This window comes from Gallus gallus, chromosome 16, assembly GCF_016699485.2.
Source record: "Gallus gallus isolate bGalGal1 chromosome 16, bGalGal1.mat.broiler.GRCg7b, whole genome shotgun sequence".
NCBI lineage: Eukaryota > Metazoa > Chordata > Aves > Galliformes > Phasianidae > Gallus > Gallus gallus.
The window spans coordinates 2360929-2385819 of record NC_052547.1 but is presented as its reverse complement, the minus strand read 5'-3'; the positions used below and the strand labels follow the sequence as shown (position 1 = coordinate 2385819).

The following is a 24891-nucleotide window of genomic DNA, read 5'->3' as shown; positions in this document are numbered from 1 at the left end:
CCCCCCCCCCCCCCCCCCCCCCCCCCCCCCCCCCCCTCCAGATCCCTTTGCCCCCCCATCCACCCCCAATGACCCATATCCCCCCCCCCCCCAATCCCTTTCTGCCCCCCCCATGTGCCACCCCAGTCCCCTTTTTACCCCCCCCATGTCGTCCCGCCCCCCCCCCCCCCCACTCCAGGTCCCTTTGCCCCCCCACGTGCCCCCCCCGGGGTCCCTTTGTGCCCCCCCCATCGACCCCCAATGTCCCATACCCCCCCCCGTCCCTTTCTGCCCCCCCCCCCCATGTCCCCCCTCCCACCCCCCCCTCCAGATCCCTTTTGCCCCCCCCCATCCACCCCCCAATGACCCATATCCCCCCCCACCCAATCCCTTTCTGCCCCCACCCATGTGCCCCCCCCCGGTCCCATTCTGCCCCCCCATGTGCCCCCCCCCCCCGTCCCTTTCTGCCCCCCCATGTCCCCCCCGACCCCCCCCCTCCAGATCCCTCTGCCCTCCCATGTGTCCCCCCCGGGGTCCCTTTGTGCCCCCCCCATCCACCCCCAATGCCCCATGTCCCCCCCAGTCCCTTTCTGCCCCCCCATGTCCCCCCCCCCCACACTTTTCCAGGTCCCTCTGCCCCCCCCATGTGCCCCCCCGCGGGGTCCCTTTGTGCCCCCCCCCATCCACCCCCAATGTCCCCCATCTCCATCCCTTTGCTTCCCCACCCCCCCCCCATTTCCCTTTGTGTCCCCCCCCCTCATTGCCCCCCCCCAACGCTCCTTTTGTGCCCCCCCCCAGTGCCTTTCTGCCCCCCCATGTGTGTCCCCCCCCTCCCGGACCCCCCAGGGGTCCCTTTGCATCCCCCCCCCCCCCCTCCCAACGTCCCCACCTTTGGTCCCATTCCCCCCCCCCCATAAAGAACAGATGTGAGAACCCCCTCCGAGTGCCACTTTATTGCTGCCCCCCCCCCAAACCCCGGACCCCCAACCCCCCCCTCCCCCCCTTCAGACCCCCAGGGGACCCCCAATTCCCCCCCCCCAATTCCCCCCCCCCAAATGGTCCTTAAGGGGTGGGAAATGGGGAGGGGCTCAGAAGGGGACCCCCCCATGGGGACAACGATACCCCCCCCACGCTGCCCCCCCTCCCCCCCCCCCCCCACTCCTGTCCCCATACAACGGCGACGGTCACCTCTTTGTCCCCCCCCCATCCCCCCAATGTCCTCCTGGGGTCCCCATTGGAATGGGGGGGGTCCCCAACGTCCCCACGTTTCCATTGGGGGGGGTCCCAATGTCCCCCTGGGGGTCCCCATTGGAATGGGGGTCCCCAATGTCCCCATGTCCCCCTGGGGGTCCCCAACGTCCCCCTGGGGGTCCCCATAGGAATGGGGGTCCCCAACGTCCCCATGTCCCTCTTGGGGTCCCCATGTCCCCATTGGGGGGGGGGGGGGGTCCCAATGTCCCCCTGGGGGTCCCCAACGTCCCCCTGGGGGTCCCCATTGAAATGGGGGGGTCCCCAACGTCCCCATGTCCCTCTTGGGGTCCCCGTGTCCCCATTGGGGGGGGTCCCCATTGAAATGGGGGGGTCCCCAACGTCCCCACGTCTCTCTTGGGGTCCCCGTGTCCCCATTGGGGGGGGTCCCCATTGAAATGGGGGGGTCCCCAATGTCCCCACGTCCTTCTTGGGGTCCCCGTGTCCCCATCAGGGTGGGGGTCCCCATTGGAGTGGGGGTCCCCAACGTCCTCCTGGGGGTCCCCATTGGAAAGGGGGTCCCCATGTCCCCATTGGGGGGGTCCCAATGTCCCCCTGGGGGCCCCCATTGGAGTGGGGGTCCCCAACATCCCCACATCCCTCTTTGGGCCCTCATGTCCCCATTGGGGGGGAGGTCCCAATGTCCCCCTGGGGTCCCCAATGTCCCCACATCCCTCTTGGGGTCCCCGTGTCCCCATTGGGGGGGGTTCCCATTGAAATGGGGGGGTCCCCAACGTCCCCACGTCTCTCTTGGGGTCCCCGTGTCCCCATTGGGGGGGTCCCCAACATCCCCACGTCCCTCTTGGGGTCCCCATGTCCCCATTGGGGGGAAGGTCCCAATGTCCCCCTGGGGGTCCCCAATGTCCCCACGTCCCGCTTTGGGGTCCCCGTGTCCCCATCAGGGTGGGGGTCCCCATTGGAGTGGGGGTCCCCAACGTCCCCCTCGGGGTCCCCATTGAAATGGGGGTCCCCAACGTTCCCACGTCCCCCTGGGGGTCCCCCACCTCCCCGTGTGCCCATCATAATGGGGGTCCCCAATGTCCCAATCAGAGTGGGGGTCCCAATGTCCCCCTGGGGGTCCCCATTGGAATGGGGGTCCCCAATGTCCCCATCAGGGTGGGGGTCCCCAACATCCCCACGTCCCCCTGGGGGTCCCCCACCTCCCCGTGTGCCCATCATAATGGGGGTCCCCATTGAAACAGGGGTCCCCAACACCCCCACGCCCCCCTGGGGGTCCCCGTGACCCCATGCCCCTCTTTGGGTCCCCACGTCTCCATCAGGGTGGGGGTCCCCAACGTCCCGATGTCCCCCTGGGGGTCCCCAAAGTCCCCATCAGGGTGGTGGGGGGGGGGGGGTCCCCAATGTCCCCAACGTCCCCATCGCAATGGGGGTCCCCGTTAAAAGGGGGCTCCCAACGTCCCCATCAATCACAGCGAGGATCCCATTGTCCCTCTGGGGGGGTCTCACTGCCCTCTGGGGGGGTCCCGTCGTCCTTCGTGGGGGTTGGGGGGGGGGGGGCAGTGGGGGTCCCCCCCCCCCTATTTCTGCTCCTTGGTGGGGGCGTAGTACAGCTCCAGGGGTTTGCTGACCTTCCAGTACTTCTCATTGACCAACTCCAGCGTCAGGGACCCGTTCAGCGTCTGGGGGGGGGAAATGGGGGGGTCAGGGGGGGTCCCATGGGGTGTGTCCCCCCCAGATCCAGCATCAGAGACCCTCTGAGTGTCTATGGGACGTTGGGGGGTCAGAGGGGGTCCCTATGGGGTGTGTGTCCCCCCCCCATTTACAATGTTAGGGACTCACTGAGCGCCTATGGGACATGGGGGGGTTAAGGGGGGGTCCCATAGGGTGTGTGCCCCCCCCAGCTCCAGCATTGGAGACCCTTTGAGTGTCTATGGGACGCTGGGGGGTCAGGGGGGGTCCCTATGGGTTGTGTCCCCCCCCCATTTACAATGTTAGGGACTCACTGAGCGTCTATGGGACATTGGGGGGGGGGGGGGGTCAGGGGGGGTCCCATGGGGTGTGTCCCCCCCCAGCTCCAGCATCGGAGACCCTCTGAGTGTCTATGGGACGCTGGGGGGTTGTGGGGGGTCCCTATGGGTTGTGTCCCCCCCCCATTTACAATGTTAGGGACTCACTGAGCATCTATGGGACATGGGGGGGGGTCCCATGGGGTGTGTCCCCCCCCAGCTCCAGCATCGGAGACCCTCTGAGTGTCTATGGGACGCTGGGGGGTTGTGGGGGGTCCCTATGGGTTGTGTCCCCCCCCCATTTACAATGTTAGGGACTCACTGAGCGCCTATGGGACATGGGAGGGTTAAGGGGGGGTCCCATGGGGTGTGTCCCCCCCCAGCTCCAGCATCGGAGACCCTCTGAGTGTCTATGGGACGTTGGGGGGTTGGGGGGGTCCCTATGGGGTGTGTCCCCCCACCCATTTACAATGTTAGGGACTCACTGAGCATCTATGGGACATGGGGGGGGGGGTCCCATGGGGTGTGTCCCCCCCCAGCTCCAGCATCGGAGACCCTCTGAGTGTCTATGGGACGTTGGGGGGTTGGGGGGGGTCCCTATGGGTTGTCCCCCCCCCCCATTTACAGCATTAGGGACTCACTGAGCATCTATGGGACATGGGGGGGGGGTCAAGGGGGGGTCCCATGGGGTGTGTCCCCCCCCCATCTCCAGCATTGGAGACCCTCTGAGTGTCTATGGGACGTTGGGGGGTCAGGGGGGGTCCCATGGGGTGTGTCCCCCCCCAGCTCCAGCATCAGAGACCCTCCGAGTGTCTATGGGACGTTGGGGGATCAGGGGGGGCCCTATGGGGTGTGTCCCCCCCCCCAAAGTCCGGAATCAGAGACTCACTGAGCATCTCTGGGGGGGTGGGGGGGGAGATGTGGAGGGGTTGGGGGGGGTTCCATGGGGTGTGTCCCCCCCCCCATTTACAGCATTAGGGACTCACTGAGCATCTATGGGACATGGGGGGGGGTCAAGGGGGGGTCCCATGGGGTGTGTCCCCCCCCAGCTCCAGCATCGGAGACCCTCTGAGTGTCTATGGGACGTTGGGGGGTCAAGGGGGGGGGCCATGGGGTGTGTCGTCCCCCCCCCGACCCATTGAATATCTATAGGACGTGTTGGGGGGGGGGACGACAGAGGAATGTGGGGGGGTCCCCGTAAGATCCTAATGGGGAAAAGGGGTACAGGGTTATATAGGGGGTGCATGGGGGTCCCTATGGGGTGAGGGATGGGGGTCAGCATCACGGGGGAGTCCCCATAGGGTCCCAGTGGAGCAAAGCGATACAAGAATCCCTATGGGGTCCCCATAGGGGGGTGGGGGGGACAGCAATGGGAGAAGCCCCATAGAATCCTAATAGGAAAAGGAGTACAGGGCTATATAGGGGGTGCATGGGGGTCCCTATGGGGTGGGGGGGGGTCCTCATAGGGTCCCAGTGGAGCAAAGTGATATAGGAATCCCTATGGGGTCCCCATGGAGGAGCGGGGGGGACAGCAATGGGAGAATCCCTATAAGATCCTAATGGGGAAAAGGAGTACAGGGCCATATAAGGGTCCCTACGGGGTTGGGGGGGGGTCAGCACCACGTGGGGGTCCCCATAGGGTCCCAATAGAAGTGAGCACAGTACCATAAGAGTCTGTGTGGGGAAAAACAGTGATATAGGAATACTTATAGGGTCTCCATTGGGGGGTGGGTGGGACAGCGATAGGAGAGTCCCCATAGGGTCCCTGTGGGGGGGGGGGCGCAGTGATCCTATAGGGCTATAGGATCCCCATAGGGTCCTAACGGGGAAAAGGGAGACAACGCCACATAGGGGGCACACGGGGCTCCCTACAGGGGGGGTCCCTATGGGAAGGGGTCCCTATGGGGCGGGTGCCCCCCCCACCCCGTACCGTGAAGGCCCCCCCGGCCGTGGTGATGTAAATGGTGTACTGCTTCTCGCTGACGTCCTCCAGGCCGGCGGCGTCGGGTCCCGGCGTGGGGGTCTCCTCCAGGGCGATGCGCAGCGCCAGGTATTTGGACAGGTGGTCCACCGTGGCGTTGGCCGTCGTCTTCACGTACCTGAGAAAGGGACTATATTGACCTTCCAGGACCTGATGTGAGCATATATGCCTCTGCCAGGACCTGATAGATGGCCCACTGTGCATACAGCCCTGCCAGGACCTGACTCCCTCCACCTACATACACTCCTGCCAGGACCCAACACCCCTTACACATACACTCCTGCCAGAATCCAATACTCCCTGCACATACAGCCCTGCCAGGACCCAACTCCTCCTCCCCTCCCACCTCCCCTTCATCCACATACACCCCTGCCAGGACCCAACCTATCACACACACATCCCTGCCAGGACCCCATATACACCCCATCCAGGACCCAACCCCTCACACAACGCACTACACCCCTGCCAGCACCCCACATACACCCCTGCCAGGACCCAACCCCCCACACACAAACACACAAGCACATACACACACACCCCTGCCAGGACCCAACCTCTCACACACACACACACATACACACACACCCCTTCCAGGACCCCATATACACCCCTGCCAGGACCCAACCCCTCACACACACACACACATCCCTGCCAGGACCCCATATACACCCCTTCCAGGACCCCATATACACCCCTTCCAGGACCCAACCCCTCACACACACACACATCCCCCCTGCCAGGACCCCATATACACCCCTGCCAGGCCGCCATATACACCCCTTCTAGGCCCCAACCCCTCACACATCGCACTACACCCCTGCCAGGACCTACCGCGTCTGTGAGTACTCGCCCTTATCGACCAGCAGTGGGTGTGGCCGGAAGACGAGCTCGATCTCACTTCCGCCTCCGTCCGCCCCGGGCTCGGGGGTGCCGCGGCCTCCGCCCCCTCCTCCTCCTCCCCCGCCTCCACCTCCTCCTCCACTTCCGGCGTTCTCGGCGGCCGTTTCCGGGTCCACTTCCGGTCCGGAGTCATCGGACGCCCGGGAGCGCTTCCGGTGGGAGGGCCCGGCCTCGGGGTGGCTCGGGGCGGAAGCGGTGCTGAGGTGGGAGCGGCTGTCGCAGTTGTCTTCGCCGCCGCTGAACGTCGCGTTGTCCGACTCGGCGTGGAGCTTCCGTACGCGCTGCGCCCTGATTGGGTGACAGGGAGATGGAGGCGGGTTACGCATACACGCCGCGCCCTGATTGGATGAGGGAGGAGATGTGGGCGGGGTGTATGCGCACGTGCTGCGCCCGATTGGATGTGAGAAGTGGGCGGGTTGTGGGCACACGCTGTGCCCTGATTGGATGAGGAGGTGAGAAGTGGGCGGGGCGTATGTGCACGCGCTGCGCCGTGATTGGATGAGGGGGAGACGGGGGGCGGGCTGGAGGATCCTGGGTCCTGGCAGGGGTGCATGGGGGGGAGGAGGATCCTGGGTCCTGGCAGGGGTGTATAGGTGGGGGTTTGGGTCCTGGCAGGGGTGTTGGGGGCCCCACCTGTGCATGGCCTGCATCTTGAGCCCCTCCTCGATGCTGCTGCTGAGCGCCTGCTGGTTGTGGGATGGGGGGAAGAGGGACTGGGTCCTGGCAGGGGTATATGGGGGGGGGGGATTGGGTCCTGGCAGGAGTGTATGGGGGGGAGGAGGATCCTGGGTCCTGGCAGGGGTGTATAGATGGGGGTTTGGATCCCGGCAGGGCTATATGGCTGGGAGGAGGATCCTGAGTCCTGACAGGGGTGCATGGGGGGGGAGGAGGATCCTGGGTCCTGGCAGGGGTGTATAGGTGGGGGGTTGGGTCCTGGCAGGGGTATATAGATGGGGGTTTGGGTCCTGGCAGGGCTATATGATGCGGAGGAGGATCCTGAGTCCTGGCAGGGCTGTATGGGGAGGGGGGAGGAGGATCCTGGGTCCTGGCAGGGGTGTATAGGTGGGGGTTTGGGTCCTGGCAGGGGTGTTGGGGGCCCCACCTGTGCATGGCCTGCATCTTGAGCCCCTCCTCGATGCTGCTGCTGAGCGCCTGCTGGTTGTGGGATGGGGGGAAGAGGGACTGGGTCCTGGCAGGGGTATATGGGGGGGGGGATTGGGTCCTGGCAGGAGTGTATGGGGGGGAGGAGGATCCTGGGTCCTGGCAGGTGTGTATAGATGGGGGTTTGGATCCCGGCAGGGCTATATGGCTGGGAGGAGGATCCTGAGTCCTGACAGGGGTGCATGGAGGGAAAGGAGGATCCTGGATCCTGGCAGGGGTGTATAGGTGGGGGTTTGGGTCCTGGCAGGGGTGTACAGGTGAGGGTTTGGGTCCTGGCAGGGCTATATGGTGGGGAGGAGGATCCTGAGTCCTGGCAGGGCTGTATGGGGAGGGGGGAGGAGGATCCTGGGTCCTGGCAGGGGTGTATAGGTGGGGGTTTGGGTCCTGGCAGGGGTGTACGGGGGCCCCACCTGTGCATGGCCTGCATCTTGAGCCCCTCCTCGATGCTGCTGCTGAGCGCCTGCTGGTTGTGGGATGGGGGGGAGGGGGACTGGGTCCTGGCAGGGGTATATAGGGGGGGGGATTGGGTCCTGGCAGGGGTGTATGCGGGAGGGGGGGGAGGATCCTGGGTCCTGGCAGGGGTGCATGGGGGGGAGGAGGATCCTGGGTCCTGGCAGGAGTATATAGGGGAGGGTTTGGGTCCTGGCAGGGGTGTATGGGTGGGTGTTTGGGTCCCGGCAGGGCTATATGGCTGGGAGGAGGATCCTGAGTCCTGACAGAGGTGTATGGGGGGGGAGGAGGATCCTGGGTCCTGGCAGGGGTATATAGATGGGGGTTTGCGTCCTGGCAGGGGTATATAGGTGGGGGGTTTGGGTCCTGGCAGGGGTGTACGGGGGCCCCACCTGTGCATGGCCTGCATCTTGAGCCCCTCCTCGATGCTGCTGCTGAGCGCCTGCTGGTTGTGGAGGCGGCTGAGCTTGGCCAGCACGCGGTCCTGGTGCGCCTCGTACTCATCGCGGCTGGGGTAGATCTTGGAGATGAGGGCGTCGAAGTTGGGGTCGGGGCGCAGCGAACGCTTGGAAACCAACTTCTTGCGGCACGTCGGGCACTCCTTGTTGCTGTTGGGGGGGGGAGATGGGGGGGGGAGAGATGGAGGGGGGAGGGGAGAGGGGGGGAGGGGAGATGGGGGGAATGGGGAGGGGGGGGAGGGGAGAGGGGGGGAGGGGAGAGATGTGGGGGAGATGGGGGGTAGATGGGGGGAGAGATGGAGGGGTGGGGGAGGGAGTTGGGGGGGGGAGTTGGGGGGGAGGGGGGAGGGGAGATGGGAGGGGAGATGAAGGGGGGGGAGATGGGGGAAGATGGGGGGGAGGAGAGATGGGGAGAGGGGAGGGGGGGGAGGGGAGATGGAAGGGGAGAAGGGGAGATGGGGGGCACGGGGAGAGGGGGGGAGAGATGGGGGGGAGAGATGGGGATGGGGGGAGGATGGGGATGGGGGAGAGGGGAGGGGGGGGGAGGGGAGATGGAAGGGGAGATGAAGGGGGGGGAGATGGGAGGGGGGGGAAATGGGGGAAGATGGGGGGGAGGAGAGATGGGGGGAGAGGGGAGGAGGGGGAGATGGGAAGAGATGTGGGGGGAGGAATGGGGGGTGGAGAATGGGGGCGGACGGGGGGAGGGAGATGGGGGGGAGGTGGAGGTGGGGGGGGAGATGGGATGGGGGGGACGGGGGGAGGAGAGATGGGGGGAGGAGAGATGGGGGGGGAGGAGAGATGGGGGGGGAGGAGAGATGGGGGGGAGATCGGGGGGGAGATGGGGGGGATGGCAGGGGGATGAGGGGGGTTGGCGGGGAGGTGGGGATGGGGGGGAGACGGGGATGGGGGGGAGACGGGGATGGGGGGGAGACGGGGATGGGGGGTACAGGGAGAGAGGGGGGGAGAGATGGGGGAGGAGATGGGGGGGGAGGTGGGGGGGAGGAGAGATGGGGAGATGGGAAGAGATGTGGGGGGAGGAATGGGGGGTGGAGAATGGGGGGGGACGGGGGGAGGGAGATGGGGGGGGACATGGGGGGGGAGATGGGGATGGGGGGGAGACAGGGATGGGGGGATGGGGGGGGAGATGGGGGGACAGGCAGAGGGGATGGGGGGGGAGGAGAGATGGGGGGGGAGGAGAGATGGGGGGGGAGGAGAGATGGGGGGGGAGGAGAGATGGGGGGGGAGGAGAGATGGGGGGGCGGGGAGAGATGGGGGGGCGGGGAGAGAGATGGGGGGCGGGGAGAGAGATGGGGGGGCGGGGGAGAGAGATGGGGGGAGATGGGGGGGCGGGGAGAGAGATGGGGGGAGTTATATGAGATCCTGTGGGGTTCTAGGGGGATTCTATGGGGCCCACATGGGATTCTGTGGGACCTGGGGGGGGATTCCATGGGATCCTGTGGGTCTGGATGGGGTCCTGTGGGGCCTGGGTGGGGCCTAGATGGGATCCTGTGGGATTCTATGGGGCCTGGATGGGAGCCTACGAGACTCCACGGGGCTCTATGGGGTCATAATGGGATCCTGTGGGATTCTATGGGGCCTGGATGGGATCCTATGAGACTCCATGGGGCTCTGTGGTGTCATAATGGGATCCCATGAGACTCTATGGGGCTCTATGGTGTCATAATGGGATCCTGTGGGATTCTATGGGGCCTGGATGGGAGCCTATGAGACTCCACGGGGCTCTATGGTGTCATAATGGGATCCTAGGGGATTCTATGGGGCCTGGATGGGATCCTGTGGGATTCTATGGGGCCTGGATGGGAGCCTATGAGACTCCACGGGGCTCTATGGGGTCATAATGGGATCCTGTGGGATTCTATGGGGCCTGGATGGGATCCTATGAGAATCTATGGGGCTCTATGGTGTCATAATGGGATCCTAGGGGATTCTATGGGGCCTGGATGGGATCCTATGAGACTCTATGGGGCTCTATGGTGTCATAATGGGATCCGGTGGGATTCTATGGGGCCTGGATGGGATCCTATGAGACTCTATGGGGCTCTATGGGGTCATAATGGGATCCGGTGGGATTCTATGGGGCCTGGATGGGATCCTATGAGAATCTATGGGGCTCTATGGTGTCATAATGGGATCCTAGGGGATTCTATGGGGCCTGGATGGGATCCTATGAGAATCTATGGGGCTCTATGGGGTCATAATGGGATCCTAGGGGATTCTATGGGGCCTGGATGGGATCCTATGAGACTCTATGGGGCTCTATGGAGTCATAAAGGGATCCTGTGGGATTCTATGGGGCCTGCAAGGGATCCTATGAGACTCTATGGGGCTCTATGGCGTCATAATGGGATTCTAGAACGTTCTATGGTGTCTGAATGGGATCTTAGAAGATTCTATGGAGCTCTATAGGGTCATAATGGAATCTTAGAGGATTCTATGGGGCTCTATGGGTCATAATGGGATCCTAAAGGATTCTATTGTGTCTGAAAAGGATCATAGGCGATCCTATGGGGCTTTCCAGTGTGTATGGGATCCCAGGGATTTCTATGGGGCTGTCTGGTGTGTATGGGATCCCAGGGCATTCTATGGGGCTGTCTGGTGTGTATGGGATCCCAGGGCATTCTATGGGGCTCTATGGTGTATATGGGATTCCAGGGCATTCTATGGGGCTCTATGGTGCGTATGGGATCCCAGGGCATTGTATGGGGCTCTATGGTGTGTATGGGATCCCAGGGCATTCTATGGGGCTCTATGGTGTGTATGGGATCCCAGGGCATTCTATGGGGCTCTCTGGTGTGTATGGGATCCCAGCTAATTCTATGGGGCTCTATGGTGTCTATGGGGCTCTATGGTGTTAATGGGATCCCAGATGATTGTATGGGGTTCTATGCTGTGTATGGGATTCCAGGGCATTGTATGGGGCTCTGTGGTGTCTATGGGATCCAAGGGCATTCTATGGGGCTCTATGGTGCGTATGGGATCCAAGGGCATTCTATGGGGCTCTATGGTGTGTATGGGATCCCAGGGCATTCTATGGGGCTCTATGGTGTGTATGGGATCCCAGATGATTGTATGGGGCTCTGTGGTGTGTATGGGATCCCAGCTGATTCTATGGGGCTCTGTGGTGTGTATGGGATCCCAGATGATTGTATGGGGTTCTATGCTGTGTATGGGATCCCAGGGCATTGTATGGGGCTCTATGGTGTGTATGGGATCCCAGGGCATTCTATGGGGCTCTATGGTGTGTATGGGATCCCAGGGCATTCTATGGGGCTTTCCAGTGTGTATGGGATCCCAGGGCATTGTATGGGGCTCTGTGGTGTGTATGGGATCCCAGCTGATTCTATGGGGCTCTGTAGTGTGTATGGGATCCCAGCTGATTCTATGGGGCTCTGTGGTGTGTATGGGATCCCAGCTGATTCTATGGGGCTCTGTGGTGTGTATGGGATCCCAGCTGATTCTATGGGGTTCTATGCTGTGTATGGGATCCCAGCTGATTCTATGGGGCTCTGTGGTGTGTATGGGATCCCAGCTGATTCTATGGGGTTCTATGCTGTGTATGGGATCCCAGGGCATTGTATGGGGCTCTATGGTGTGTATGGGATCCCAGGGCCACTGTATGGGGCTCTGTGGTGTGTATGGGATCCCAGGCCATTCTATGGGGCTCTATGGTGTGTATGGGATCCCAGGGCATTCTATGGGGCTCTATGGTGTGTATGGGATCCCAGGGCACTGTATGGGGCTCTGTGGTGTGTATGGGATCCCAGGGCATTCTATGGGGCTCTGCGGTGTGTATGGGATCCCAGGGCATTGTATGGGGCTCTCTGGTGCCTATGGGATCCCAGGGCATTCTATGGGGCTCTATGGTGTGTATGGGATCCCAGGGCATTCTATGGGGCTCTGTGGTGTGTATGGGATCCCAGCTGATTCTATGGGGCTCTATGGTGTCTATGGGGCTCTATGGTGTTAATGGGATCCCAGGAGATTCTATGGGGCTCTATGGTGTGTATGGGATCCCAGGGGATTCTATGGGGCTATATGGTGTGTATGGGATCCCAGGGGATTCTATGGGGCTCTATGGTGTTAATGGGATCCCAGATGATTGTATGGGGCTCTGTGGTGTGTATGGGATCCCAGCTGATTCCATGGGGCTCTGTGGTGTGTATGGGATCCCAGCTGATTCTATGGGGCTCTGCGGTGTGTATGGGATCCCAGCTGATTCTATGGGGCTCTGTGGTGTGTATGGGATCCCAGCTGATTCTATGGGGCTCTGTGGTGTGTATGGGATCCCAGCTGATTGTATGGGGCTCTATGGTGTGTATGAGATCCCAGCTGATTCTATGGGGCTCTGTGGTGTGTATGGGATCCCAGATGATTGTATGGGGTTCTATGCTGTGTATGGGATCCCAGGGCATTGTATGGGGCCCTATGGTGTGTATGGGATCCCAGGGCATTCTATGGGGCTCTATGGGGCTCTATGGTGTTAATGGGATCCCAGATGATTGTATGGGGCTCTGTGGTGTGTATGAGATCCCAGCTGATTCTATGGGGCTCTGCGGTGTGTATGGGATCCCAGGGCATTCTATGGGGCTCTATGGTGTGTATGGGATCCCAGGGCATTGTATGGGGCTCTGTGCTGTGTATGGGATCCCAGGCCATTCTATGGGGCTCTATGGTGTGTATGGGATCCCAGGGCATTCTATGGGGCTTTCCAGTGTGTATGGGATCCCAGGGCATTGTATGGGGCTCTGTGGTGTGTATGGGATCCCAGCTGATTCTATGGGGCTCTGTGGTGTGTATGGGATCCCAGATGATTCTATGGGGTTCTATGCTGTGTATGGGATCCCAGGGCATTGTATGGGGCCCTATGGTGTGTATGGGATCCCAGGGCATTCTATGGGGCTCTATGGGGCTCTATGGTGTTAATGGGATCCCAGATGATTGTATGGGGCTCTGTGGTGAGTATGAGATCCCAGCTGATTCTATGGGGCTCTGCGGTGTGTATGGGATCCCAGGGCATTCTATGGGGCTCTATGGTGTGTATGGGATCCCAGGGCATTGTATGGGGCTCTGTGCTGTGTATGGGATCCCAGGCCATTCTATGGGGCTCTATGGTGTGTATGGGAGCCCAAGGCATTGTATGGGGCTTTCCAGTGTGTATGGGATCCCATCTGATTCTATGGGGCTCTGTAGTGTGTATGGGATCCCAGCTGATTCTATGGGGCTCTGTGGTGTGTATGGGATCCCAGCTGATTCTATGGGGCTCTGTGGTGTGTATGGGATCCCAGCTGATTCTATGGGGCTCTGTGGTGTGTATGGGATCCCAGCTGATTCTATGGGGCTCTGTGGTGTGTATGGGATCCCAGCTGATTCTATGGGGCTCTGTGGTGTGTATGGGATCCCAGCTGATTCTATGGGGTTCTATGCTGTGTATGGGATCCCAGGGCATTGTATGGGGCTCTATGGTGTGTATGGGATCCCAGGGCACTGTATGGGGCTCTGTGGTGTGTATGGGATCCCAGGGCATTCTATGGGGCTCTATGGGGCTCTATGGTGTTAATGGGATCCCAGATGATTGTATGGGGCTCTGTGGTGTGTATGAGATCCCAGCTGATTCTATGGGGCTCTGCGGTGTGTATGGGATCCCAGGGCATTCTATGGGGCTCTATGGTGTGTATGGGATCCCAGGGCATTGTATGGGGCTCTGTGCTGTGTATGGGATCCCAGGCCATTCTATGGGGCTCTATGGTGTGTATGGGATCCCAGGGCATTCTATGGGGCTTTCCAGTGTGTATGGGATCCCAGGGCATTGTATGGGGCTCTGTGGTGTGTATGGGATCCCAGCTGATTCTATGGGGCTCTGTGGTGTGTATGGGATCCCAGATGATTCTATGGGGTTCTATGCTGTGTATGGGATCCCAGGGCATTCTATGGGGCCCTATGGTGTGTATGGGATCCCAGGGCATTCTATGGGGCTCTATGGGGCTCTATGGTGTTAATGGGATCCCAGATGATTGTATGGGGCTCTGTGGTGTGTATGAGATCCCAGCTGATTCTATGGGGCTCTGCGGTGTGTATGGGATCCCAGGGCATTGTATGGGGCTCTGTGCTGTGTATGGGATCCCAGGCCATTCTATGGGGCTCTATGGTGTGTATGGGATCCCAGGGCATTCTATGGGGCTTTCCAGTGTGTATGGGATCCCAGGGCATTGTATGGGGCTCTGTGGTGTGTATGGGATCCCAGCTGATTCTATGGGGCTCTGTAGTGTGTATGGGATCCCAGCTGATTCTATGGGGCTCTGTGGTGTGTATGGGATCCCAGCTGATTCTATGGGGCTCTGTGGTGTGTATGGGATCCCAGCTGATTCTATGGGGTTCTATGCTGTGTATGGGATCCCAGGGCATTGTATGGGGCTCTATGGTGTGTATGGGATCCCAGGGCACTGTATGGGGCTCTGTGGTGTGTATGGGATCCCAGGCCATTCTATGGGGCTCTATGGTGTGTATGGGATCCCAGGGCATTCTATGGGGCTCTATGGTGTGTATGGGATCCCAGGGCACTGTATGGGGCTCTGTGGTGTGTATGGGATCCCAGGGCATTCTATGGGGCTCTGCGGTGTGTATGGGATCCCAGGGCATTGTATGGGGCTCTCTGGTGCCTATGGGATCCCAGGGCATTCTATGGGGCTCTATGGTGTGTATGGGATCCCAGGGCATTCTATGGGGCTCTCTGGTGTGTATGGGATCCCAGCTGATTCTATGGGGCTCTATGGTGTCTATGGGGCTCTATGGTGTTAATGGGATCCCAGGAGATTCTATGGGGCTCTATGGTGTGTATGGGATCCCAGGGGATTCTATGGGGCTATATGGTGTGTATGGGATCCGAGGAGATTCTATGGGGCTCTATGGTGTTAATGGGATCCCAGATGATTGTATGGGGCTCTGTGGTGTGTATGGGATCCCAGCTGATTCCATGGGGCTCTGTGGTGTGTATGGGATCCCAGCTGATTCTATGGGGCTCTGCGGTGTGTATGGGATCCCAGCTGATTCTATGGGGCTCTGTGGTGTGTATGGGATCCCAGCTGATTCTATGGGGCTCTGTGGTGTGTATGGGATCCCAGCTGATTGTATGGGGCTCTATGGTGTGTATGAGATCCCAGCTGATTCTATGGGGCTCTGTGGTGTGTATGGGATCCCAGATGATTGTATGGGGTTCTATGCTGTGTATGGGATCCCAGGGCATTGTATGGGGCCCTATGGTGTGTATGGGATCCCAGGGCATTCTATGGGGCTCTATGGGGCTCTATGGTGTTAATGGGATCCCAGATGATTGTATGGGGCTCTGTGGTGTGTATGAGATCCCAGCTGATTCTATGGGGCTCTGTGGTGTGTATGGGATCCCAGGGCATTCTATGGGGCTCTATGGTGTGTATGGGATCCCAGGGCATTGTATGGGGCTCTGTGCTGTGTATGGGATCCCAGGCCATTCTATGGGGCTCTATGGTGTGTATGGGATCCCAGGGCATTCTATGGGGCTTTCCAGTGTGTATGGGATCCCAGGGCATTCTATGGGGCTCTGTGGTGTGTATGGGATCCCAGCTGATTCTATGGGGCTCTGTGGTGTGTATGGGATCCCAGATGATTCTATGGGGTTCTATGCTGTGTATGGGATCCCAGGGCATTGTATGGGGCCCTATGGTGTGTATGGGATCCCAGGGCATTCTATGGGGCTCTATGGGGCTCTATGGTGTTAATGGGATCCCAGATGATTGTATGGGGCTCTGTGGTGAGTATGAGATCCCAGCTGATTCTATGGGGCTCTGCGGTGTGTATGGGATCCCAGGGCATTCTATGGGGCTCTATGGTGTGTATGGATCCCAGGGCATTGTATGGGGCTCTGTGCTGTGTATGGGATCCCAGGCCATTCTATGGGGCTCTATGGTGTGTATGGGATCCCAAGGCATTGTATGGGGCTTTCCAGTGTGTATGGGATCCCATCTGATTCTATGGGGCTCTGTAGTGTGTATGGGATCCCAGCTGATTCTATGGGGCTCTGTGGTGTGTATGGGATCCCAGCTGATTCTATGGGGCTCTGTGGTGTGTATGGGATCCCAGCTGATTCTATGGGGTTCTATGCTGTGTATGGGATCCCAGGGCATTGTATGGGGCTCTATGGTGTGTATGGGATCCCAGGGCACTGTATGGGGCTCTGTGGTGTGTATGGGATCCCAGGGCATTCTATGGGGCTCTATGGGGCTCTATGGTGTTAATGGGATCCCAGATGATTGTATGGGGCTCTGTGGTGTGTATGAGATCCCAGCTGATTCTATGGGGCTCTGCGGTGTGTATGGGATCCCAGGGCATTCTATGGGGCTCTATGGTGTGTATGGGATCCCAGGGCATTCTATGGGGCTCTGTGCTGTGTATGGGATCCCAGGCCATTCTATGGGGCTCTATGGTGTGTATGGGATCCCAGGGCATTCTATGGGGCTTTCCAGTGTGTATGGGATCCCAGGGCATTGTATGGGGCTCTGTGGTGTGTATGGGATCCCAGCTGATTCTATGGGGCTCTGTGGTGTGTATGGGATCCCAGATGATTCTATGGGGTTCTATGCTGTGTATGGGATCCCAGGGCATTGTATGGGGCCCTATGGTGTGTATGGGATCCCAGGGCATTCTATGGGGCTCTATGGGGCTCTATGGTGTTAATGGGATCCCAGATGATTGTATGGGGCTCTGTGGTGTGTATGAGATCCCAGCTGATTCTATGGGGCTCTGCGGTGTGTATGGGATCCCAGGGCATTGTATGGGGCTCTGTGCTGTGTATGGGATCCCAGGCCATTCTATGGGGCTCTGCGGTGTGTATGGGATCCCAGGGCATTGTATGGGGCTCTGTGCTGTGTATGGGATCCCAGGCCATTCTATGGGGCTCTATGGTGTGTATGGGATCCCAGGGCATTCTATGGGGCTTTCCAGTGTGTATGGGATCCCAGGGCATTGTATGGGGCTCTGTGGTGTGTATGGGATCCCAGCTGATTCTATGGGGCTCTGTAGTGTGTATGGGATCCCAGCTGATTCTATGGGGCTCTGTGGTGTGTATGGGATCCCAGCTGATTCTATGGGGCTCTGTGGTGTGTATGGGATCCCAGCTGATTCTATGGGGTTCTATGCTGTGTATGGGATCCCAGGGCATTGTATGGGGCTCTATGGTGTGTATGGGATCCCAGGGCACTGTATGGGGCTCTGTGGTGTGTATGGGATCCCAGGCCATTCTATGGGGCTCTATGGTGTGTATGGGATCCCAGGGCATTCTATGGGGCTCTATGGTGTGTATGGGATCCCAGGGCACTGTATGGGGCTCTGTGGTGTGTATGGGATCCCAGGGCATTCTATGGGGCTCTGCGGTGTGTATGGGATCCCAGGGCATTGTATGGGGCTCTCTGGTGCCTATGGGATCCCAGGGCATTCTATGGGGCTCTATGGTGTGTATGGGATCCCAGGGCATTCTATGGGGCTCTGTGGTGTGTATGGGATCCCAGCTGATTCTATGGGGCTCTATGGTGTCTATGGGGCTCTATGGTGTTAATGGGATCCCAGGAGATTCTATGGGGCTCTATGGTGTGTATGGGATCCCAGGGGATTCTATGGGGCTATATGGTGTGTATGGGATCCCAGGGGATTCTATGGGGCTCTATGGTGTTAATGGGATCCCAGATGATTGTATGGGGCTCTGTGGTGTGTATGGGATCCCAGCTGATTCTATGGGACTCTGTGGTGTGTATGGGATCCCAGCTGATTCTATGGGGCTCTGTGGTGTGTATGGAATCCCAGCTGATTCTATGGGGTTCTATGCTGTGTATGGGATCCCAGCTGATTCTATGGGGCTCTGCGGTGTGTATGGGATCCCAGCTGATTCTATGGGGCTCTCTGGTGTGTATGGGATCCCAGAGCATTCTATGGGGCTGTGCCCCACAGTGCCAGCCCCCCATACCCGCTGCGCAGCGCGGGTGACGATGCAGTCGGAGCAGAAGCGGTGCAGGCACTCCTTGGTGGTCATGGTGTTCTTCAGCATGTCCAGGCAGATGGGGCACATCAGCTCGCTGTGAAGGCTGCGTGGCGACACCGCGATCTCCGTCCCGTCCATGATGGCCTCCTGGGGACATGGGGGCATTTTTAAGCTGCCAGGACCTTGTTCCGCAACTCAGTACATGGACGTCGCCCTCTGACCTGGTCTGGTGCCATTCAATTGGCATTTAGGGGCACATTTAAGCTGCCAGGACCTTATTCTGCATCGCAGTACATGGACATCCCCCTCTCACCTAGTCTGGTGCCATTCAATTGCCATTAATGGGGGCATTTAAGCTGCCAGGACCTTATTCCACATATCAGTACATGGACATCCCCCTCTGACCTGGTCAGGTGCCATTCAATTCCCATTTAGGGGTAGATTTAAGCTGCCAGGACCTTATTCCACATATCAGTACATGGACATCCCCCTCTGACCTGGTCTAATGCCATTCAATTAGCATTTAGGGGCACACTTAACCTGCCAGGACCTTATCCCGCATCTCAGTACAAGGACATCCCCCTCTGACCTGGTCTAATGCCATTCAATTAGCATTTAGGGGCACAGTTAAGCTGCCAGGACCTTATCCCGCATCTCAGTACATGGACATCCCCCTCTGACCTGGTCTGGTGCCATTCAATTGGCATTTAGGGGAACATTTAAGGTGCCAGGACCTTATTTTGCAGCTCAGTACACGGACATCGCCCTCTGATCTGCTCTGGTGCCATTCAGTTGGCATTTAGGGACACTTCTAAGCTGCCAGGACCTTATTCCACATCTCACTACAAGGACATCCCTCTCTGATCTGGTCTGGTGCCATTCAGTTGGCATTTAGGGCCACATTTAACCTGCCAGGACCTTATCCCGCATCTCAGTATATGGACATCCCCCTCTGACCTGGTCTGGTGCCATTCAATTGGCATTTAGGGGCACATTTAAGCTGCCAGGACCTTATTCTGCACCTCAATACAAGAACATCGCCCTCTGACCTGGTCAGGTGCCATTCAATTCCCATTTAGGGGTAGATTTAAGCTGCCAGGACCTTATTCTGCACCTCAATACAAGAACATCGCCCTCTGACCTGGTCTGGTGCCATTCAATCGGCATTTAGGGGCACATTTAAGCTGCCAGGACCTTATTCTGCATCTCAGTACATGGACATCCCCCTCTGACCCAGGCTAATGCCATTCAGTTGGCATTTAGGGGCATTTTTAAGCTGCCAGGACCTTATTTCACATCTCAATATAAAGACATCCCGCTCTAATCTGGTCTGGTGCCACTCAATTAGCATTTAGGGGCACATTTAAGCTGCCAGGACCTTATTCCACACCTCAATACAAGGGCATCCTCCTTCAACGTGGTCTGGTGCCACTCAATTAGCATTTAGGGGCACATTTAAGCTGCCAGGACCTTATTCCACACCTCAATACAAGGACATTACCCTCTGACCTGGTCTGGTGCCATTCAATTGGCATTTAGGGGAACATTTAAGCTGCCAGGACCTTATTCCACACCTCAATACAATGGCATCCTCCTTCAACCTGGTCTGGTGCCATTCAATTGGCATTTAGGGGCACATTTAAGCTGCCAGGACCTTATTCTGCACCTCAATACAAGAACATTCCCCTCTGACCTGATCTGGCGCCATTCAATTGGCATTTAGGGGCACATTTAAGCTGCCAGGACCTTATTCTGCATCTCAGTACATGGACATCCCCCTCTGACCCAGGCTAATACCATTCAGGTTGGCATTTAGGGGCGCTTCTAAGCTGCCAGGACCTTATTCCACATCACAATATAAAGATATCCCCCTCTGACCTGGTCTGGTGCCACTCAATTGGCATTTAGGGGCACTTCTAAGCTGCCAGGACCTTATTCCGCATCTCAGTACATGGACATCCGCCTCTGACCTGATCTGGTGCCATTCAATTGGCATTTAGGGGCACATTTAAGCTGCCAGGACCTCATTTCACATCACAATATAAAGACATCTCTCTCTGATCTGGTCTGGTGCCATTCAATCGCCATTTAGGGCCACATTTAAGCTGCCAGGACCTTACTCCCTATCCCAACACAGAGACCCCCCCCCCCTGTGCTCTCCTTCTGCACCCCTTCCATGGCGTTTAACGTCGCCTTTAAGCTGCCAGGACCTTCTCCCTTAGCCCAATATGAGGACGTCCCTCAGGCCCCACTGCGGCCCCATAGAATCCCCACTCATACCCCATTGAGGCCCCATAGGATCCCACGGAGGCCCCACTCAGACCCCATATAAACCCCACTGAGACCTCACAGAATCCCATTCAGGCCCCATAGAACCCCCACTAAGACCCCATTTAGGACCCATAGAGACCCCACATAATCCTCCCCCCCACCCCCAATTCAGACCCCACTGAGACCCCCATACAACCCCCATCAGACCCCACACAACCCCTCCTCCGGCCCCACTGAGACCCCATATACCCCCCCCCCCCTCAGGCCCCATATTGGACCCATTAGGGCCCCAAATCACCCCCACTGTGGCCCCATATCACCCCCCCCCCCCCCCTCACTGAAGCCCCATTTAGGACCCACTGAGACCGACACAACCCCCTCAGGCCCCATATAACCCCAAAAACCCCATATAACCCCCCCAGAGATCCCATATAACCCACTCCCCCACTCAGGCCCCATACATGACCCATTAGGGCCCCATATCACCCCCACTGTGGCCCCATAGCACCCCCCCACTCACTGAAGCCCCATTTAGGACCCACTGAGGCCCCACTGAGGCCTACACAACCCCCCGAGACCCCTCTGGGACCCCATATAACCCCCAAAGACCCCATTTAACCCCTCCAGAGACCCCATATAACCCACTCCCCCCCCCTCAGGCCCCATACAGGACCCATTAGGGTCCCATAGCACCCCCACTGTGGCCCCATATCACCCCCACCCCACTGAAGCCCCATTTAGGACCCATCGAGGCCCCACTGAGGCCTACACAACCCCCCAAGGTCCCATTGAGACCCCATATAACCCCCAAAGACCCCATATAACCCCCCAAGAGATCCCATATAACCCACTCCCCCCACTCAGGCCCCATACAGGACCCATTAGGGCCCCATATCACCCCCCCTCACTGAAGCCCCATTTAGGACCCACTGAGGCCTACACAACCCCCCGAGGCCCCAATGAGACCCCATATAACCCCCAAAGACCCCATATAACCCCCCCAGAGACCCCATATAAATCACTCCCCCCCCAGAGGTCCCATACAGAACCTATTAGGGCCCCAAATCACCCCCACTGTGGCCCCATAGCACCCCTCCCTCACTGAAGCCCCATTGAGGCCCCACTGAGGCCTACACAACCCCCCAAGGCCCCACTGAGACCCCATATAACCCCCCCAGAGATCCCATATAACCCCCCCCCTCCCTCAGGCCCCATATTATACCCATTAGGGCCCCATATCACCCCCACTGTGGCCCTATATCACCCCCACCCCACTGAAGCCCCATTTAGGACCCACTGAGGCCTACACAACCCCCCGAGGCCCCACTAAGACCCCATATAACCCCAAAGACCCCATATAACCCCCCCAGAGACCCCATATAACCCACTCCCCCCACTCAGGCCCCATACAGGACCCATTAGGGCCCCATATCACCCCCCCCTCACTGAAGCCCCATTTAGGACCCACTGAGGCCTACACAACCCCCCGAGGCCCCAATGAGACCCCATATAACCCCCAAAGACCCCATATAACCCCCCCAGAGACCCCATATAAATCACTCCCCCCCCAGAGGTCCCATACAGAACCTATTAGGGCCCCAAATCACCCCCACTGTGGCCCCATAGCACCCCTCCCTCACTGAAGCCCCATTGAGGCCCCACTGAGGCCTACACAACCCCCCAAGGCCCCACTGAGACCCCATATAACCCCCCCAGAGATCCCATATAACCCCCCCCCCTCCCTCAGGCCCCATATTATACCCATTAGGGCCCCATATCACCCCCACTGTGGCCCTATATCACCCCCACCCCACTGAAGCCCCATTTAGGACCCACTGAGGCCTACACAACCCCCCCGAGGCCCCACTAAGACCCCATATAACCCCAAAGACCCCATATAACCCCCCCAGAGACCCCATATAACCCACTCCCCCCACTCAGGCCCCATACAGGACCCATTAGGGCCCCATATCACCCCCCCTCACTGAAGCCCCATTTAGGACCCACTGAGGCCTACACAACCCCCCGAGGCCCCAATGAGACCCCATATAACCCCCAAAGACCCCATATAACCCCCCCAGAGACCCCATATAAATCACTCCCCCCCCAGAGGTCCCATACAGAACCTATTAGGGCCCCAAACCACCCCCACTGTGGCCCCATAGCACCCCTCCCTCACTGAAGCCCCATTGAGGCCCCACTGAGACCCCATATAACCCCCCCAGAGATCCCATATAACCCCCCCCTCCCTCAGGCCCCATATTATACCCATTAGGGCCCCATATCACCCCCACTGTGGCCCTATATCACCCCCACCCCACTGAAGCCCCATTTAGGACCCACTGAGGCCTACACAACCCCCCGAGGCCCCACTAAGACCCCATATAACCCCAAAGACCCCATATAACCCCCCCAGAGACCCCATATAACCCACTCCCCCCACTCAGGCCCCATACAGGACCCACTAGGGTCCCATATCACCCCCACTGTTGCCCCATATCACCTCCTCCTCACTGAAGCCCCATTTAGGACCCATTGAGGCCCCACTGAGGCCTACACAACCCCCCAAGGTCCCACTGAGACTCCATATAAGCCCAAAAGACCCCATATAACCCCCCAGAGACCCCATATAACCCACTCCCCCCACTCAGGCCCCATACAGGACCCATTAGGGCCCATATCACCCCCCTCACTGAAGCCCCATTTAGGACCCTTTGAGGCCCCACTGAGAGGCCTACACAACCCCCCAAGGCCCCACTGAGAGCCCATATGACCCCATATAACCCCCCCAGAGATCCCATATAACCCACTCCCCCCCCCTCAGGCCCCATATTGGACTCATTAGGGCCCCATATCACCCCCCCTCACTGAAGCCCCATTTAGGACCCACTGAGGCCTACACAACCACCCGAGGCCCCACTGAGACCCCATATAACCCCCAAAGACCCCATATAACCTCCCCAGAGACCCCATATAACCCACCCCCCCCCCTCAGGCCCCATACAGGACCCATTATGGGGCCACAGTGGGATGATATGGGACCCTATTACCCCCACCCCACTGCAGCCCCATTTAGGACCCATGGAGGCCTACACAACCCCCCAAGGTCCCACTGAGACCCCATATAACCCCCTCCCCCCCCTCCGGCCCCATACAGGACCCATTAGGGCCCCATATCACCCCCAGTGTGGCCCCATATCACCTCATCCTCACTGAAGCCCAATATAGGAACCATTGAGGCCCCACTGAGGCTTACACAACCCCCTAGGCCCCAATCAGACCCCACTGAGACCCCCAAAGACCCCATATAACCCCCCCAGAGCCCCCATATAACCCACTCCCCCCACTCAGGCCCCATACAGGACCCATCAGGGCCCCATATCACCCCCCCTCACTGAAGCCCCAGTTAGGACCCACTGAGGCCTACACAACCACCCAAGGCCCCACTAAGACCCCATATAACCCCCAAAGACCCCATATAACCCCCCCAGAGACCCCATATAAATCACTCCCCCCACTCAGGCCCCTTATTGGACCCATTAGGGCCCCATAGCACCCCCACTGTGGCCCCATATCACCCCCCCCTCACTGAAGCCCCATTTAGGACCCACTGAGGCCTACACAACCCCCCGAGGCCCCACTGAGACCCCATATAACCCCCCATATAACCTACTCCCCCCCCCCTCAGGCCCCATATTGGACCCATTAGGGTCCCATATCACCCCCACTGTGGCCCCCATATCACCCCCACCCCACTGAAGCCCCATTTAGGACCCACTGAGGCCTACACAACCCCCGAGGCCCCAATGAGACCCCATATAACCCCCGAAGACCCCATATAACCCCCCCAGAGATCCCATATAACCCCCTCCCCCCCTCAGGCCCCATACAGGACCCATTAGGGCCCCATATCACCCCCACTGTGGCCCCATATCACCCTCCCTCACTGAAGCCCCATTTAGGAACCATTGAGGACCCACTGAGGCCCACAAAACCCCCTGAGGCCCCACTAAGACCCCATATAACCCCCAGAGATTCCGATATAACCCCCTCCCCCCGCTCAGGCCCCATACCGGACCCATTAAGGCCCCATATCACCCCCCCCCTCACTGAAGCCCCATTTAGGACCCACTGAGGCCCCATTTAAGATCCATCGAGGCCCCACTGAGGCCTCCACAGCCCTTCCTCAGGCCCCGTTTAGGCCCCGCTCCGCCCCCCCCGGCCCGCCGTTACCTGCGGGGTGCGGTGCAGCTCATACAGGCTGAGCTCCCACGTCTTACTGGCGCTCTGAGCGTTGGCGGGGGCGGCCATGGCGGCCGGGACCCCCCCGGGATCCCCCGGACCCCTCCGCGCCGCCCCTTCCCCGCTGCTGCCCGCTATGGCGGCGCCCGCCGTCCGCTTCCGGTTTGTTTTGCGTCACTTCCGGCCGGCGGCGGAGAACGCGGGGGGACA

General features: G+C 59.3%; 2 protein-coding genes across 2 annotated transcripts; both read right to left on the bottom strand.

Moving 5' to 3' along the window:
* Window positions 1–1107: 1107 nt before the first annotated feature.
* LOC121106935 (collagen alpha-1(I) chain-like) lies at window positions 1108–2183 on the bottom strand. Its single transcript, XM_040648791.1, has 2 exons — window positions 1469–2183; window positions 1108–1420 (listed from the first exon to the last, which is right to left on the bottom strand). The coding sequence occupies exons 1-2, from the start codon at window positions 2181–2183 to the stop codon at window positions 1164–1166; spliced, it is 972 nt and encodes a 323-aa protein (XP_040504725.1). The 3' UTR covers window positions 1108–1163.
* Window positions 1444–24842, bottom strand: LOC121106932 (E3 ubiquitin-protein ligase RING2-A-like). The gene is given in 7 exon segments (XM_040648785.2): window positions 1444–2867; window positions 5125–5293; window positions 6007–6363; window positions 8079–8294; window positions 18154–18167; window positions 18169–18315; window positions 24673–24842. Coding segments are annotated over 7 exon segments (1083 nt in total). The 5' UTR covers window positions 24751–24842; the 3' UTR covers window positions 1444–2765.
* Between the last annotated feature and the right edge of the window lie 49 nt (window positions 24843–24891).

What these genes read in the sequence shown, in the direction of transcription:
- LOC121106935 (XM_040648791.1), bottom strand. Translation starts at nt 2,183, where the DNA reads ATGGGGACCCCGAGGGGGACGTTGGGGACCCCCACTCCAATGGGGACC. An exon ending in CCCCCCCATTTCAATGGGGA is followed by an intron (nt 1,421 to 1,468) that starts CCCCCAGGGGGA and finishes TGGGACCCCCCC; the next exon opens with CCCCCCCCAATGGGGACATG.